Source organism: Haliotis rubra, unplaced genomic scaffold, assembly GCF_003918875.1.
Source record: "Haliotis rubra isolate DU_JTF1 unplaced genomic scaffold, ASM391887v1 Scf9, whole genome shotgun sequence".
NCBI lineage: Eukaryota > Metazoa > Mollusca > Gastropoda > Lepetellida > Haliotidae > Haliotis > Haliotis rubra.
Window position 1 is genome coordinate 541,672 of NW_025767634.1, and position 19,962 is coordinate 561,633.

Genomic DNA, 19,962 nt, shown 5'->3' on the forward strand with positions numbered 1-19,962 from the left:
CCAATATGACCTACATGGAGTTTGTTAGCACGAGAAATGACATCAAGTCATTGTGAAAATTCTGATTTTTATGAGTTTTAGTGACAGCTGTTTCAAACATGGATGCCCCATAGTTTACATATAATGATGTTTTGCTGTATGTTGGAGTTACTCAGTGCATGTGTAATTATTGGGCCTCCTCTGTGTTACTGATGTTAGGGTGACAGTGCATGAGGTTGGTCACAGGGCCTCAGCTTTTGCTGTGATCTCAGGTAAGTAATACATAGGGGTGTCACGATACACCAATCTCACGATACAATACGTATCACGATTTTAAGGTCACGATACGATACGTATCGCGATACATAATTTTCGCGCCTTTTCATAGCATTACCTTACCGGCAACGTACGCGCTCGCTGATTGGTCCATCAAAATAGTCTAGCCAATCACAAAAGCTGTTAGTTTCCAACCTATTTTGTAAGTAAAGCTAGCTACATCTATTTATCGGAGTGGTCTCGTATCATTTTACTATCAAGACTTCGAAGGAGATGGATATAGCATAAAAATTTGAATCGATAAAGTTTTAAAATAGGAATCGATACACGCAAGCATGTATCGCGTATGGTATCGTCAGTAAAAATGTATCGATGCATCGATACATTCGCGTATCGCGACACCCCTAGTAATACAGGTGGGTAGTGCAGGTAGGGCATGCATGAATGACTGTTAGGTTTGACTGATCATGCTGATGTCAAGACTGATTTCCTTCCCCAGTGACTACTTTCAGTGTGTGCCACTGTAATCACATACTAGAGTGGGGAGCTTGTTCAGACAGTGACTTCTTTGATTGGCATTCTAGAAGTTGGGTAGATGAAGAAAGTGAGTGAGTTTAGTTTTACGCCGCACTCAGCAGTATTCCATCTATATGGCGGCGGTCTGTAAACAATCGAGTCTGGACCAGACAATCCAGTGATCAACAGCATGAGCATCGATCTGCACAATTGGGAACCGATGACATGTGTCAACCAAGTCGGCGAGACTGACCACCCGATCCTGTTAGTCGCCTCTTACGACAAGCATAGTCGCCTTTTGTGGCAAGCATGGGTTGCTGAAGATTCTACCCCGGATCTTCACAGGTCCCTTCTGTTCAGACAGTGTTTAGCGGAACATAGTCCCTTGAGCCTTATATTGTGATCTTAGCCCTGGTTTCTTGTGGTCTGTAAGCAAAGATTGGCTGCTGGTGACCTACGAATCCGAGCTACAAATTGTTCATGTAAGACATCACCACGACATCTGCAATATCGACAAGTGGCCACAGATTTTATTAAGCATCTGAACTGTTGAATAATGTTTATCGTGTTTACTGACTAAGTCCTTGAGTCTAAGACTGCTGAATAGGGGAAGTAGTTTTGTGGTGTGTATGACAGAAAATGAGTTGAATATATCATGTTTCATACCTGGACTATGAATTCAATATGTAGAAGTGTATGAGCAATAATCGTGGTATGAGATTTTGGTGGTGCATGTTCCATGGTTCACACAGAATGACAGCTGTTGTGGGGTGTCACTGGTTTGTCAGTGAAGTGCCGTGCAGTAATCCCCTATCCAAGAAATCAGAAGTGTCATCTGTCCTTGAGAAGGTTCAGTGGCTTTTAGGACTGTAAGTTGTCAGTGCTGACTGTCATCCCAGATTTGAACTTGTTGTTATTCTTGGTCTATCAGCACCATATCTGTTTTTGAGGATTTCATTGAAAGTCTGCCAGCCACCATGAATACCTTTAAAATGCATCAAGACATTTAAATACTAAACTCTGTGGGTTTGTAGTTCTATTGGCAGATCCACAGAGGTAGGATGGGGTGGTGTTGCGGATGAGCCCCGTCCCCATCTCTCCCTCTCTTTCCCCCTCCTGCCACACACCCCACACACACACACCCCATACGTGCCAACCAACCCTACCTCTTTCTCAGAGACCTGACATGTTAACTGTCCTGTCAGTAAAGTCCTTTCACCCTGCCTTTTTCTAAATGCTCCATCCACTTATAAGTCTAATTATTACTGATAATTACTAGCAATATTCTCGAACAGGGTTTTACAAGACATGGAGTTTGACCTTCCGATACATTAAGTCAGCCCTTACCACCAGCATGGTGTTGCCAGATTGGGAACTGGCAGTTACATCTTATATCAAATGTCCCAGTGTTTGAACCTATAAACCCAGAATAATATTCAGACTACACTAGCCAAATACTGATGATTGTTCTGTGGAATCCTTGTGTACAGTTGTATATCTATGTATCTGTATATAAGCAATGACAGCTTGTCCATAATCAATAATGGAATACAGTCAGTGAATGATGAATACATGGTGACACCTGTATGGTAGTGAGACTAGTCGAGCAATCCATAACTCCTTACACTCTCAGTGCATGGGGTAATGCAAACATATGCGCCCAGACACCCACATTCATATTTTATGGGATTCAGACATTTCCTTTTAAGGGTGGTGTCGATAGCCTAATGGTTAAAGCGTTCATATCACACTGAAGAATCAGGTTCAATTCCCCACATGGATACAGTGTGTGTGAAGCCCATTTCTGTGTCCCCCGCAGTGATATTGCTGGAATATTGATGAATGGGCATAAAACTGAACTCACTCACTCATTTCCTTTTAAAACCTTGATACAAGCCTAGAGAATATGTTCGATTCCTATTTTCAAAAACAGTGGACACGAAATATAGCAATGTTGATAAACTGCTTTTTACTCATAACTTTCGTGAGTTAACTACTTATGGATGAGACTAATTAAACTAATTAGACCAATTATCTATGAACATGATGAACAGCTGTAATATTGATGATGAGGCATATTATATGGTTCAAACAATATAGATTCTGAATAACAACATTTTCAGCAACAGGTGCCCTATCATACACATATGATGTTGGATATTTAACAGTATTTATATTCTTGATTATCAAAATACCAGCTGTTCAATGAATTCAAGAAACCATGACTAATTTTGTAAAATCTAACCAGTTTATGTTAGAGATATTTGTGTTGGTATACATGATAACCAATTGAATATTTGCAAATGTTGTAGTCTGATCAACAAAAACCAATTTCAGGCAGTTCAAATAAACATATTTAGCATGTTTTAAGGATCAGTAACAGTTTGATAAGTCATGCATTAACCATGTCAAACTTTCCCTATAAACATGTTAAACTTTAATGTCAGTAGTTAAGGCTTAATGCAACAGGAGACAGCATGCTATTGTTGGACAATGTCGTGTATGTAGAAGGCATGTAGATAATTGTGACACCCAGTGACTTAGCAATGCTAGGATCCTGTCCAGCAATGTTGATTCAGACACCTGTGATCAGTCCCTTGACGAGGTCACCTTGTCAGACTGAAGGACGTTAGGTGATAACTAGGAGACTGAGGGAAACACAGGTAGGAGAAAGGATTTTGTGTGTGAAAAGTAATACAACTATATCAAAAGATGTTATTTTGAAGAATAGTCATTTATGTTCTTGTACGGCTTTCATCACATTTAATCAAGGGTATGAAGATGATGTTAATCTGTTAAACGTTGTTCAACAATTCGCTGCTTTTTGGAAAATGAAAAATATGTTGCTTTGTGTGTTTAATGTTGCTGGAGACAGCTGATCCTTGGGCATTAATAAGTGTATTTTGATGACATGAAAATATTTTAGCATGTTTAATACATGTATGTATATTATTTTTTGTAGAGCTTTAAATGCATATTTTCCATTTCCATATGTACACAAAAAACATATCCGCATTTTTTGTGTGTCATAAAACATTTTCTGTTGCATTAATCTATTGAAACAGACATTTGGCATTGCTCTGGAATTCTGTTTGAATGTCATCTACATTTGTATGAGTAATGCTGTCATGTGATGTTGCAGACTGCTGTAGGCATTAACATAAATGTTTCACTTCCTCACCAAGGATGAGATAAACATTGCATTCATGGAGTCAGAGACACCATGAATATTCAGGTATTATTAATATTCACCAGACAGTTGTTGATTACTCATGTAAAGTGAATTGTCTGTTGTCTCGGCTGTCTCTGTTTCTTATCATAATGTGTAGGGGGCGGTGGGGTAGGCTAGTGGTTAAAGCGTCCGCTCGTCACGCTGAAGACCCGGGTTCGAATCCCCACATGGGTACAATGTGTGAAGCCCATTTCAGGTGTCCCCAGCCGTGATGTTGCTGGAATATTGCTAAAAGCGGCGTAAAACTAAACTCAGTCAGTCAGTCATAATGTGTCATGTCATCCACTTTTCAAAAACTGACAGCAACTTCAATGATGTTGATTTTGGAAAGTATGGATGTATGTGTGATATATAATATAGAACATATACAGTATCATATAAATGTTTTGCCTCCATAATCTAAATGTGAATTGATTAACAAAGGGTTAAAAAGCACAATATCTCAAATCCAGTAAAAGTAGTTCACGACCTTTGCTACTGGTCCAAAGTCTGAGTCAAGTAAAATTACATTTGTTCTTTTAAGCTCACCTGGTAAGAGCCTGAAAAAGAAACATGAACATCTACAAAAAGGATGGTTATAGACAATATTGAGTCAGTAGAATCAAAAAGGTTTTTCACAGTGTTTGAAAAGTCCTTTATCAAGGACTACAATGTGTCATGACATGCAAGACCTTAGTAGGACTAGGAGACCAATCAAGCTAGGTTCTAAACAAAGTGAACATTGAGAATGTTTAGATAGAATTAGTCTTACATCTGTAATATAGACAGTGTTGAATGAAGTGCCTACCGACAAGTCAGTAACAGGTACGTAACTCTGTAGTTTGTACATGTCATTATGGTCTTCAGTAAATATGTTACAAATAACTATACAGATTCACACAATATCCAATAATATTCAGAATTCTGTTAGTGTGATCATGACATTTTTCATGTTGCCGAGGGGAGGAATGATTTTGATAGGCACAGGTGTAGTTTTTGTTTAAAAAGTCTGAATCTAGAATTCGGAAATATGTTATTTTTTCTGCAATTAATGTTTTGAAGTGAATTCATGATTGTGATGTATGGGATGTCAAAATATAAAAACCTGATGCAGACACTCAATACACCTTAAGGGGATCTACAGTTGACGACTTGAATCCTGCATATACATGACAATAAGTGGTTTATCTCACTCTTGCTGGTTCATTACTTTGTCTGTTTCCAGCAGGATTATTTCAGGAACATGACATTTGTTTCACAACTTATTCCACATCCATCGATATACAACTGTGACCTTTAGTGGCCAACATGGATGATCGAGCATCAGGTTAACTGTATGACCACCATGGACCATATTTTCTGTCTTTTATCCTCTAACTGTGAACAGAGGATGCATACACCAATATCCATCGCTGACCACAGTGTTCCAGGTGACTGACCCGGGAAGACCATCAGCTGTTTATTTTTGTCACCAGGCTTTTCAACAAACATGTTCAGTCAAATCAACATGTACATTTTGGACATCTCCACTTGAGCTCGTTCATCATGCATCTAATGATTGAGGAATTGATTTGGAATATACAAATGCTATTATTAGAGAAATGGATTTCTTCTTAGAGAAATAGTTTTCCTTCAGAAATGGATTTAGTAAGAAACCTTTAGATAATGATCAGCATGGTGTATAAGACCGACTGTTTCAGATGGTTGTTTATTTTCAGAAGGGTGTAACAAGTGAAGTGTAAGAAGAGATCCCACGTGGAAAAAGGAATCAACATGGGGACCATATTCCGCAGTGAGGAGATGTCCCTCTGTCAGCTGTTCCTCCAGTCAGAGGCAGCTTACGCCTGCGTCTCCGAACTCGGGGAGCTCGGACTCATGCAGTTCAAAGATGTGAGTGGGGTCAATTCCCGTAATTGACAAATATCAGATCCCAAATTTGAACACTTTGGCATTTGGTATCTGTTTTATGATGTTTTTGATTGATATTTATCAAGAAAATCTTTTTCGCCAATTCTGAAACTTTTCTGCATGTGTCGGTATGAGATTTGATCATATGTGATGGTTGGTTGGTTGTTTATATGGCAGCGATTTGTAAATAATCCAGTCTGGACCAGACAATCCAGTAACAACAGCATGAGCATCGACCTTACGCAATTGGGATATGTTGAGATGTGTCAACCAAGTCAGTGAGCCTGCGCTTACGACAAGCATGCGTTACTGAAGACAATTCAAACCCGGATCTTCATGGGTTCATATGTGGTGTGTGGAACACACTTAAGCAGATCCTAAGGGTTTGTCTATGGAATTCTACTGCTACCTAAACTCTATGTTTTTGAAATGATGTTGTACTTAGTCATTTCAGGAATATCATATACCACATATACATTTTAACCTAGAGAATAAATTATAGCTAAGTAATGTTGACCAGTTAAAGTTCAATGACATCCTCAAGGTCATAGTTTGGACCATTCTCTTCCCACAGAGGTTACTCCTGTCATATCTTCCTACGTAACCTCTGTTCTAATACGGCCCTTTCATGGTGTGAGCGTTCAAGACTCGTGATTGGAGGCAATCAGATTTAGTTGTGCAATCAGCGACGTTGTTTCAAAAGTGATCAATCGCAAGGCCTCGGTAATTTCCGTATACTTCGAGAAAACTAAACCTCTTCCCCATTCGTATGCCTCTTCCCCTGCGCGATGCGCAAACGTTTCTTCTAGACAGAACTCAGTCATGTTATGGCGGATCAGTGGCGTCTCGATCGCCCTCGTTGACAACGGACAAGCTAGCCATTAAACGTCTTGTGTGTAACATCAACACAAGTCCCCGGCAGATGGGGGATATTTGTGGCCTCACATTTGCTTGTGTTAGTCAAGTTGAATCTAAGTCGATGTAACACGTGTTCTGATGGGATAGAAAGAAGGGAGATAATTCGTGTTGCGATCTTTTGCCGCTAGGGGATTTTACGAGAACCGGGAAATATGGCCGTATTAGAACAGAGGTTCGTAGGAAGATATGACAAGTAACCTCTGTGGGAAGAGAATGAGTTTGGACAGAAATGTAAATATTTCAAATGATAACAATTTTCTGTAGATCAATCAGTGTTTGTACATGTCTTTCTTAGGGGTGGCCCCGTGAAGATCCGGGATAGAACTGGTCTTCAGTAACCGATGCTTGTTGTAAGAGGCGAGTAATGGGAACTGGTGGTCAGGCTTGTTGATTTGGTTGACACATGTCATTGTATCCTAAATGCGTAGAAAGATGCTCATGATGTTGATCACTGGAATGTCTGGTCCAGACTCGATTATTTACAAATCACTGCCATATAGCTGGAATATTGCTGAGTGAGGCGTAAAACTAAACTCACTCACTTACTCAGAAAATATTTGGAGTGATTCATATACATGATCATGGTCATAATGAAGATGAAGGTCACTGAGATCACTAATATACTTATTCTTTATGCGTAGGTAGTTTGTAGTGTACTGAACCAACAGCTGTGAAGCAACTAGAAATACATCTTTTAAATATTTAGACGTATTGAGTCTATTGACCTTCACGCTCAATCGTTTACATGATGGTGTCACTGATTTTGTCACATCTGGTCTGAAAACCTTTTTATACAGCAGACATTTTTTCATTGTGGTCACAAAAATATTTTTTACATGCTCACAGAATTTTGTTTCAACTCAAATTGCTGTCATATCATGTTAATTGCATATGTAAATTTTCACCTACCACTCAGCCTTGACTTGATGTATCAGTAGAACATTTGATGTGTTGTACTTATTGGTATGGCAGTAATGTATGTTATTGTTACATTGTTTTGTGATATGTCTCAAAACTACAACCATTTTAAATTATTATTTTTATTATTATTGGATATTTATATAGCGCACATATCCACGCACTAGTGCATGCTCAAGGCGCTGGTATTTGTTCCCTCGATCATTGAATGTCAATCTCAACTCCCTGGTGAGCATACAACTAAATCTACAGTGACATGGAAGTACTGATGAACATGTAACCTGACCCTCTGCACAGCGAGTTATGCATGTTAAAGAAAGTTTCTTTCCATTTTTTCAATATGCTCATTCTTGATACCACCAAATACATGTAGATATTCACTGGCTTCCTTTTAACATGAGATACTTATTTTCCAGTTAAACCATGGAGTTAATGCCTTCCAGAGGAAGTTTGTCAATGAAGTGAGACGATGTGAGGAGATGGAGAGAAAACTCCGTAAGTCTAGGATCATCTAGTCTGTCTCATAATCCCTGAAACTCATTATTGTCCCTTCCACAAGCCCTTCCTGCACTGTGAAAACCCTAAATGAAGCACCTCCAGATTTTCAGGTCCTGAATCTCCCATCTTACTGAGTCTCCTTTTCAAATTACATGGGGGGATGGTGGGGTAGTCTAGTGGTTAAAGCGTTCAATTGTCACGCGGAAGGCCTGGGTTGGATTCCCAACATGGGTACAATGTGTGAAGCCCATTGACTCAACCAAACTGACTAAATGGACTTTTCGAACGCACCTTCTCATTCGTCAGCCCACAACTCTGGAATTTGCCTCCCCAAAACCTCAGAAATACAACCTATAAAGACACCATTAAATCACAGCTTAAGACTCACCTATTTCTATCTGTGTACCAGTAGATAATCATTCTCTGTTTTATGTATATATGTTCAGTTTTATCACTGTATTAGCGCAACTGAGCATCTGTAAGGTGGATATTAGGCTCTTTACAAATGTATTATTATTGTGGTTATTTCTGGTGTCCCTCGCCGTGATATTGCTGGAATACATACATACATACATACTAACATTTGTATAGCGCCGATATCCAGCTCAGCTCAGCTGCTCAAAGGCGTGGAAAATTGTTACAAGCGGCATAAAACCAAACTCACTCACTCAAATTAAATGGAATTATCTGTTTCTATCAAAATTATATGTGTTCAGAGACAAGGCATTAGTCTAAGGTTGATCTTGGAGCAACTATTGGTCCACACACACACAAAAGTGATGACCAGGCCTATGTTGTGGCTCCTGTCAATATTGAAGAGGTCCATTCTTAACCTTGTTGATATCTGTAAGTAGGGGTGGGTATTGCAGAGAATTTTCACATTAAGATATATTGCGATGAGAAAGCATATATTGCCATATGTATTGCAATATATTGCATGTAGGGTTTTTTAACAATAAACTACTCATAATCAAGTTAACGCTTTATTCATAAAGTAAAATCACAATGCTTGATTAAGCTTTCATAAAAATTTCAATCATAAGAAAATAAGAATATAAATAATATTTGGCACAATTGAAACAAGATAAAGAATAATTTAACATCAACAGAGTGGTTACTAGTTTGAACTACTTTCTACACTCTCAAAAGAGCCCTGAGATTTTAGACAGCAATTTGACCTGGTCAGGACATATCAGGGATAATTGGTCATTAATGAGTAAACATTCTGATCCAAAACATTGCGAAACACTTGAACAAAAATGAAGAACACAACTTCAAACTAAACTTAACAAACCAGTTAAATGTAAAATCTTTGAAGGGCCTTTAGAAGTGAAATGCATAAGAAAAGCAAGATTTATGGATGTCAACTTTATTCACAATATAGAAGTTGACATCCATAAATCTTGCTTTTCTCAGTTTAAGGTAATTTTAACCACTATCATTCCCACCACCATTACCACAGTTGCCACGATTATCAAGATTTCCGAGTATTAGGAAGCTTTTCGAATGCATGTCAAAATACCGTTTTTTTTATCAGCGTATCGCAATATGTATCATTTTCATGTCTGAACCGGTTAAAACATGTACCAGTAAACCGGTTATATTGCGCAGCCCTCTCTGTAAGGTTAACTGACTATTAGTATTGAGAGTATACTGGCAGGAAAGGTAACACTTGATAAGAATATGATGTAAGTGTTCTTGTTGAGTCATTGATTCAGATGACCAATTTGTTTACCATATATTCCTTTGGATGTGTTTTTCAGAAAACGCAAATATGTATCATCAGAGACCACGTAAACCGATAGACTAAAGATAGGTTTGTTGTATGTCTTACCATTACCCTGTGTCATCACTAGAGGAGAAATTCATGGTGTCAATATCATGCATGTGCAGAAGCAGAAAAATGAAAGCAAATAATTTCGCTCAAATGTTCATTGAACAGGTTGACTGCATTTATGATTCACCCATGTGATCAAGAACAGATGTTTTTGAAATTAGATCCAGGCAACTATTGAAATGAACGCAGTTATATACACGTAAATGTAATTAATGTTAATAACAGTTGCAATGTCTGCAGAAATGTGGGAGTCTCTGACATAGCTATGTTGTACCAGTAAACTGAATTACCGTAAATTCTTGTATATATGTGTGCTATGAATAAGTGTCGGTCATGTTTAAATCACCTGTCACAGAAAGAAATAATCACTGACTCTGCCGAACTTTTGAAAAAATATATGTTATGTCAAACTTTTCAAAGTGTTAGATGTAAAAGAGTTAACGTTTTAAGGTTAAAATTTAGTTTAATATATATTTGGGTTTAGAATTTCTAAGTGAAGTGCAGATCCTAGTATTGTTTGGAGGATTCAAATCTTCACTCTCAGACACCTAGGCACCTAATCACCCACACTCAAAGTCAGTGATCTAACACACTCAGCAACCATGGCTTCTACAAAACCTGAAGTCAGATAACTGGTAGTCCAGATCATGTATTTTGTGCCCATCTGACAAGTGTAATCCAGTACGCCTCCCATGGCTGAAAGCTATGAATACACCATTAACAAATGGTCAAATGTAACATATGTTATATCTAGGATTACACTTCCTTGGTATAGTATGTAATACTGTGTGCTGGGAATTAGGTGAATGACTGGGAGTGTGGGTTGAGTCGAATCTGGGACTGTACTTTACAGAGAAAGTGTAATCCGAAATATAACATGGTACATTTGACCACTTTCTAAAAGTTGTGTATTCATGACTTAGTTTTACAGAGCTGTATTAGGTGCTGATATATTTCCCGACAGGATATATACTGAGCTGTTTTAGATGTTGATATATTTCCCCAACAGGATATATACTGAGCTGCATTAGATGTTGATATATTTCCCCAACAGGATATATACTGAGCTGTATTAGATGTTGATATATTTCCCCGGACAGGATATATACTGAGCTGTATTAGATGTTGATATATTTCCCCAACAGGATATATACTGAGCTGTATTAGATGTTGATATATTTCCCCAACAGGATATATACTGAGCTGTATTTGATGTTGATATATTTCCCCAACAGGATATATACTGAGCTGTATTAGATGTTGATATATTTCCCCAACAGGATATATACTGAGCTGTGAGCTGCATTAGATGTTGATATATTTCCCCAACAGGATATATACTGAGCTGTATTAGATGTTGATATATTTCCCCAACAGGATATATATGCTGAACAGGATATATACTACTGAACTGTATTAGATGTTGATATATTTCCCCAACAGGATATATACTGAGCTGTATTTGATGTTGATATATTTCCCCCGGACAGGATATATACTGAGCTGTATTAGATGTTGATATATTTCCCCAACAGGATATATACTGAGCTGTATTAGATGTTGATATATTTCCCAACAGGATATATACTGAGCTGTATTAGATGTTGATATATTTCTTCCACAGGATATATACTGAGCTGTATTAGATGTTGATATATTTCCCCAACAGGATATATACTGAACTGTATTAGATGTTGATATATTTCCCCAACAGGATATATACTGGCTAGCTGAGATGTTGATTTATTGTTGATATATTTATATACTGAGCTGTATTAGATGTTGATATATTTCCCGGACAGGATATATACTGAGCTGTATTAGATGTTGATATATTTCCCCAACAGGATATATACTGAGCTGCATTAGATGTTGATATATTTCCCCGGGCAGGATATATACTGAGCTGTATTAGGTTGATATATTTCCTGAGCTGTATTAGATGTTGATATATTTCCCTGACAGGATATATACTGAGCTGTATTAGATGTTGATATATTTCCCACAACAGGATATATACTGAGCTGTATTAGATGTTGATATATTTCCCCAACAGGATATATACTGTATTTGATGTTGATATATTTCCCTCGACAGGATATATACTGAGCTGTATTAGATGTTGATATATTTCCCCAACAGGATATATACTGAGCTGTATTAGATGTTGATATATTTCCCCAACAGGATATATACTGAGCTGTATTAGATGTTGATATATTTCCCCAACAGGATATATACTGAGCTGTATTAGATGTTGATATATTTCCCAACAGGATATATACTGAGCTGTATTAGATGTTGATATATTTCCCCAACAGGATATATACTGAGCTGTATTAGATGTTGATATATTTCCCCAACAGGATATATATGTACTGAGCTGTATTAGATGTTGATATATATATTTCCCGCTGACAGGATATATACTGAGCTGTATTAGATGTTGATATATTTCCCCAACAGGATATATACTGAGCTGTATTAGATGTTGATATATTTCCCCAACAGGATATATACTGAGCTGTATTAGATGTTGATATATTTCCCCAACAGGATATATACTGAGCTGTATTAGATGTTGATATATTTCCCCAACAGGATATATACTGAGCTGTATTAGATGTTGATATATTTCCCCAACAGGATATATACTGAGCTGTATTAGATGTTGATATATTTCCCCAACAGGATATATACTGAGCTGTATTAGATGTTGATATATTTCCCCAACAGGATATATACTGAGCTGTATTAGATGTTGATATATTTTCCCAACAGGATATATACTGAGCTGTATTAGATGTTGATATATTTCCCCAACAGGATACATAGAGAAGGAGATCAAGAAGGAGAAGCTGAAGATCCCGGACTATGGAGAGAACCCTAAAGCACCTGCTCCAAAGGAGATGGTTGACCTGGAGGTGAGAACTGGCCATTATCTGCTGTGTCACCTACACCTGATCCCTACTACTGCCTAAGGGGCAGTGGGGTAGCCTTGTGGGTAAAGCATTCACTCATCATGCTGAAAACCTGGGTTTGGTTCCCCACAATGGTACAGTGTGGGAAGTCCATTTCTGGTGTTCCCCACAGTGATATTGCTGGAATATTGCTAAAAGCATCTTAATTAAACTGGGCGGTGGGGTAGCCTAGTGGTTAAAGCCTTGGCTCGTCACGCCGAAGACCCGGGTTAGAATCCCCACATGGGTACAATATGTGAAGCCCATTTCTGGTGTCCCCCGCCGTGATGTTGCTGGAATATTGCTAAAAGCGGTGTAAAACCAAACTCAGTCAGTCAGTCAGTCTTAATTAAACTCACTCACTCACTACTGCCTGAAAGGGCTCAGTCTTTATCTTATCTTGTTTTCAATACTTTGCATTGTATGTTTATGTCCTGGGTTTATACATATAGTAGAGGGAAATGTATCCTTTGTCAATGTGAGATATTAAACATCATGCCCAGTGAGATATTATGCATCATGTCAAATTTGTTGACATAGTTAAAAAGGGATTTCTAGTTTGAAATGTTGGGTACAGGCGATCCCACAGTCTCAAGTGAGTGAATAAGTGGGTTCAACACTGCTTTGAACAGTATTCCAGTAATATCACAGTGTGTTAGCCGAATGTGGGAGGAAAACCCCAAATTATTCAGGCCTTGGACCTTTACCACTTTGTTGAAACCCACAAGCACAAGTATGGTGCTGTCAAACCCTAAAACCCTTGGACAAACTGGGATTCAAACTCATCCTTAGATTTCTGGCATGCCCAAGTGGTGAGACGCTTTATACCACTAGATAGATATGTGATGCTGCCAGCTATTACTATGGGAACTGCATGAATGTTGTTGCTTTTCATATGAAAACATCCCAAGCACATAATATGTTATTTGTATATGTGTAATGTAGGCCACCTATGAGAAGATCGAGGGAGAGCTTAGAGAGGTTAACACAAATGCAGAGGCACTGAAGCGAAACTTCCTGGAGCTGACAGAACTTAGGGAAGTCCTGCTCAAGACACAGAACTTCTTCTCTGCTGTAAGTTTAGAAAATATTACGTAAAGGGGTACTGAGTTTCATATACTACCCTGTGCATGTTTGATCATACCTTGGCAAGATGGCATCATTTCAGTACATTTGTGAAAGTTGGAGATGACATCCTGTGTTCTGCATAATACCAAAATATTAGTGTGTGATTGGCTAGGGTGATGTGACATTTGTACAGCTGATACAAACTTGTTTCAAGGCATCCATGTTGCTGTGGGTAATGTGTGATATTAATTCATTGTTTGTAAGAAGAATTAAGGATTTTCTGTAAAGTTTGAACCGACAGTTAAATGTTGAGCAAAGTATGCAGCCCTTTCTCCGCACTTTCTCTTAAAAATAGTGGTATCATGTGTACTTCAGCACCGGCATGAGATGGGAAGCCTGGTACATGATGCCCAACAGGCTCTTCATCAAGATGAGGTCGGCTTGGCTCCACAGCAGTCAGTACAACTGGGGTAAGAATAAACACACTCTGCTTGAATAGTTCCTACAGTTGTTCTGTATCTCTGGGCCCACTTGTGCAAAACGATCTGTGAGTGAGCATAATAGTTACAGTAGCCATAGCACCAAAAGACCACTTTTCGCAAGTTGGCCATGTTTATTCCAGATCAATATTGCACTTTATTCAGTATTTTGTTGGAGTTCTGTTGGGATTCCAGGTGAAAACAGCTCCATAATACCACAATCTTTTTCAGAAGCTTACAATGTGTGACCTGTTAGATAAGCGTCATGAACAGTTTGACTGATCCTCATTAGGGCCGCATACTATTACTGATATTCAAGTTCGCTGCAACATGCTTCTTAACAAATACACCTTTCAATACTTTTATTGTGTTCTGGTATAGTGGGTAAATAAAAAATGGGAAGGTTTGTACCATTTGTTCTATACAGAAATTTATCCACAAATGATGTTTCCCTTCAAGATTGATTAACGCCATGAAATGTCGGAAGTGATTTTCCTGTCATGTTGTTATCTCCCCTGTTTCCAAGACTAGAAAATGGTGGTATGCTGAGTTACATTTTCTTCAGCATATATCAACAGGATCTCTCCTGTACAGTCAGTGCCAATCACTGTCAGACAAACTCACAGTATGTGGCAATATGTATCGTAATACACATACCTATATTACCATATTTTCCTATTGTTAGCTTGAACACAGCTCTGTTGTTCATGCTGGCAACCATCGGTTTATCCAGCTCTGACTTATATACAGGCCACTAAGATATAACAGGTTTGCAGCATAAACATCATTTACCTGTTAACATCTTTTGAAGTTTTCCCTAATTTCCTTTCCAAACATCATGATTTTGTAGTTTCCTGGCTGGTTGCATCCGAAGAGAGAAGTTACCTGCCTTTGAGAGGATGCTGTGGTTCGCCTGTCGCGGTAATGTCTTCCTCCGATATGAAGAAATCCAGCAACCAATGGAGGATCCTGTCACTGTAAGAAATGTCGGACTGTGGACTTTTGAATTATTTATTCTTTTATGTTGAAATCGATGAGGCAGTGGCTTGACGTTATGTTCCATCAATATTTGCTTTAGATAGTACTGACAATTGTATATAACAAGTTACCAGAAAATCATGGTCCAGAATCGAAAGTTGAATTTACTTGTTAATTCTTGTGGTTTATCAGGTTGAGGGATAGTGCAGGGAAAGAAACTTTTCAAAATTTCCCACTAGACCACAGAACCAGTGAGTGGACAATAATTTGTGGTCCTGTCTGTACTTCACGGGTCCAAAATAACATTTGTAGATTTACTATCAATGCAAATTCTCTGGCCACCAGGACCACTGCAAACTTATCATTTAGTGGTCCTGATGAATTTTTACTAGCCAGGGACCACAGGACCAGCGTAAGTTTCACACACTGATAGGGGGATCACATGATAGTCCCCATATCCCATATTACATAATATTATTATCAGTAGTGTTATAACATTGACTGTAATGACCTCAGCATACTAGACTCAGCATACTAGACTCAGCCAGCATACTAGACTCAGCCAGCATACTAGACTCAGCCAGCATACTAGACTCGGCATACTAGACCATCATAATTATACTAAACTTGGGGTAAGGACTAGAAGCTGAAATTGCAAACTGAAAGCAGCATAACACAATATTCATTCTCGCAGGTCTTACTTAAGTACAGCTTGTGTAGCCCATTGTTTGAAATCTTGACATGTTAATATAATAGCAGCATAAATCCATGCTTATCTTCCCAGTTAATTTCTATTGTGTAAAGAGTGTAATACGTATTCATTCATTATGAATGTACCAACTGTGTACCAACTGTGTACCAACAATCCATACTACATCCCCAGGGCGATCCTGTCTTCAAGAGTGTCTTCATCATCTTCTTCCAAGGCGAGCAGCTCAAGTCCAGAGTCAAGAAGATCTGTGAAGGGTGAGTGATGACATTTGTCCATAGTGAGCATGGGTGGACAAGTCGATGACCAACACAGTCACTCATCACTCACCAAGAAAATACTTGCTTACATCCATCAGTGTGCATTTGTTATAAGCCTAGTTTACTGTTTCTTTAAAATGAATGTTAAACCCGTCTTATTTATCAATCAGTAATTACAATGTGTGAAGCCCATTTGTGGTGTCACCCGCCGTGATGTTGCTGGAATATTGCTAAAAGCGGCGTAAAACTAAACTCAGTCAGTCAGTATCAATCATTATTAATGCCAGTATTTTGAATGACATCCTCTCCATGTTGTGTATTGGTTCAAGGCAGCCCTTCTCAGTTATCAATCATTATTAATGCCAGTATTTTGTATGACATAACGTCTCCATGTTGTGTGTAGGTTCAAGGCATCCCTGTATCCCTGTCCCGACTCGCCCCAGGAGAGGGAGGAGATGTTGAAGGGTGTGTCCACCAGGCTGGAGGATCTCAAGATGGTCTGTCATCATGCTGCTTTTTTGTCATTTCCTTACTGTTTCCCATGTGCAATATTTTCATTAATTAATGGTTTTCACAAAAAGTCTTTCCAAGCTGTTAGTTGATCATTCGTGTTTCCTCTGTCAGAGTCAGACATGGTTATAACAGACTCAAAGGGACCACTAATATTAGTTCCTGAAAAACATAATTTGTTATATATGCAGATTGACTATAATATACAGCAGGTGGTTGGGCAAAAAAAAACCCCAGACCATTACATCTGTCAGTTCATTATAATTGTGTTCATTTTAAGCATATTTGGCTGTACTAAAAATGTACTGAAGAGGTATTCTACCAAGTTCAAAGTTACAGCTTCTTTCATTCAACACACAGCCAGAATACACTCATTGCTTTGTTGCAAGAGTCAAGGTCAATAATGGTGCGTTTGCACTACCATGTAATGGTCAATCTCCTCTTGTTGCTTGCAGGTGTTGAACCAGACACAGGACCATAGACACCGTGTTCTTGTTGGGACGCAGAAGGAGATTCGAACATGGATCATCAAGGTGGAAAAGATCAAGGCCATCTACCATACCCTGAACATGTTCAACTTTGACGTGTCACATAACTCGCTCATCGCTGAAGGATGGTGTCCAGTTAGGGCTCTGGAAGAAGTGCAGATGGCTCTCAAGCAGGGAGAGGTGCGTACAGCTGTGTTGGAGGGTGTTTGAGTTGGATGAATGATGAACAGTCCTGTTGTTGCACATGGTAAATGATGAACAGTCTTGTTGTTGCACATGGTGAATGATGAACAGTCTATTGTACATGGATGAATGATGAACAGTCTTGTTGCACATGGTGAACGATGAACAGTACTGTTGTTGCACATGGTGAATGATGAACAGTATGTTGTACATGGATGAATGATGAACAGTCTTGTTGCACATGGTGAACGATGAACAGTACTGTTGTTGCACATAGTGAACGATGAACAGTACTGTTGTTGTACATAGTGAATGATGAACAGTCCTGTTGTTGTACATAGTGAATGATGAACAGTACTGTTGCACATGGTGAATGATGAACAGTACTGTTGTTGCACATGGTGAATGATGAACAGTACTGTTGTTGTACATGGTGAATGATGAACAGTCCTGTTGTTGTACATGGTGAATGATGAACAGTACTGTTGTTGCACATGGTGAATGATGAACAGCCCTGTTGTACATGGTGAATGATGAACAGTCCTGTTGTTGTACATGGTGAATGATGAACAGTCACTGTTGTTGTACATGGTGAATGATGAACAGCCCTGTTGTTGTACATGGTGAATGATGAACAGTCCTGTTGTTGCACATGGTGAATGATGAACAGTACTGTTGTTGCACATGGTGAATGATGAACAGTCCTGTTGTTGTACATGGTGAATGATGAACAGTCCTGTTGTTGCACATGGTGAATGATGAACAGTCCTGTTGTTGCACATGGTGAATGATGAACAGTCCTGTTGTTGCACATGGATGAATGATGAACAGTCCTGTTGTTGCACATGGTGAATGATGAACAGTCCTGTTGTTGCACATGGTGAATGATGAACAGTCCTGTTGTTGCACATGGTGAATGATGAACAGTCCTGTTGTACATGGTGAATGATGAACAGTCCTGTTGTTGCACATGGTGAATGATGAACAGTCCTGTTGTTGTACATGGTGAATGATGAACAGTCTTGTTGCACATGGTGAACGATGAACAGTACTGTTGTTGCACATGGTGAATGATGAACAGCCCTGTTGTTGTACATGGTGAATGATGAACAGTCCTGTTGTTGCACATGGTGAATGATGAACAGCCCTGTTGTTGTACATGGTGAATGATGAACAGTCCTGTTGTTGTACATGGTGAATGATGAACAGTCCTGTTGTTGCACATGGTGAATGATGAACAGTCCTGTTGTTGTACATGGTGAATGATGAACAGTCCTGTTGTTGTACATGGTGAATGATGAACAGTCCTGTTGTTGTACATGGTGAATGATGAACAGCCCCGTTGTTGTACATGGTGAATGATGAACAGTCCTGTTGTTGCACATGGTGAATGATGAACAGTCCTGTTGTTGCACATGGTGAATGATGAACAGTCCTGTTGTTGTACATGGTGAATGATGAACAGTCCTGTTGTTGCACATGGTGAATGATGAGCAGTCCTGTTGTTGCACATGGTGTGAATGATGAACAGTCCTGTTGTTGCACATGGTGAATGATGAACAGTCCTGTTGTTGCACATGGTGAATGATGAACAGTCCTGTTGTTGCACATGGTGAATGATGAACAGTCCTGTTGTTGCACATGGTGAATGATGAACAGTCCTGTTGTTGTACATGGTGAATGATGAACAGTCCTGTTGTTGCACATGGTGAATGATGAACAGTCCTGTTGTTGTACATGGTGAATGATGAACAGTCCTGTTGTTGTACATGGTGAATGATGAACAGTCCTGTTGTTGTACATGGTGAATGATGAACAGTCCTGTTGTTGTACATGGTGAATGATGAACAGTCCTGTTGTTGCACATGGTGAATGATGAACAGTCCTGTTGTTGCACATGGTGAATGATGAACAGCCTTGTTGTTGTACATGGTGAATGATGAACAGCCTTGTTGTTGTACATGGTGAATGATGAACAGTCCTGTTGTTGCACATGGTGAATGATGAACAGCCCTGTTGTTGTACATGGTGAATGATGAACAGTTGTTGTTTATGGTGAATGATGAACAGTTGTTGTTGTTGCACATGGTGAATGATGAACAGTTGTATCTGGTGAATGATGTCAGTTGTATATGATGAATGATGTCAGTTGTATATTGGTGAATGATGATGTCAGTTGTATACATGGTGAATGATGTCAGTTGTATGTTGTGTATGATGGTGAATGATGAACATATGGTGAATGATGTATATGGTGAATGTTGTC

General features: G+C 38.9%; 1 protein-coding gene across 1 annotated transcript in view; it reads left to right on the forward strand.

The window, feature by feature from the left end:
• Nucleotides 1-19,962, forward strand: part of LOC124263884 (V-type proton ATPase 116 kDa subunit a-like) — a 59,612-nt gene that overhangs the window by 11,882 nt on the left and 27,768 nt on the right. The window contains 9 exon segments of the mRNA XM_046698610.1: nt 5,701-5,872; nt 8,143-8,221; nt 12,888-12,985; nt 13,967-14,095; nt 14,465-14,559; nt 15,419-15,545; nt 16,430-16,512; nt 16,919-17,012; nt 17,481-17,693. Coding sequence (XP_046554566.1) covers nt 5,756-5,872; nt 8,143-8,221; nt 12,888-12,985; nt 13,967-14,095; nt 14,465-14,559; nt 15,419-15,545; nt 16,430-16,512; nt 16,919-17,012; nt 17,481-17,693 — 1,035 coding nt within the window. The 5' untranslated portion in view covers nt 5,701-5,755.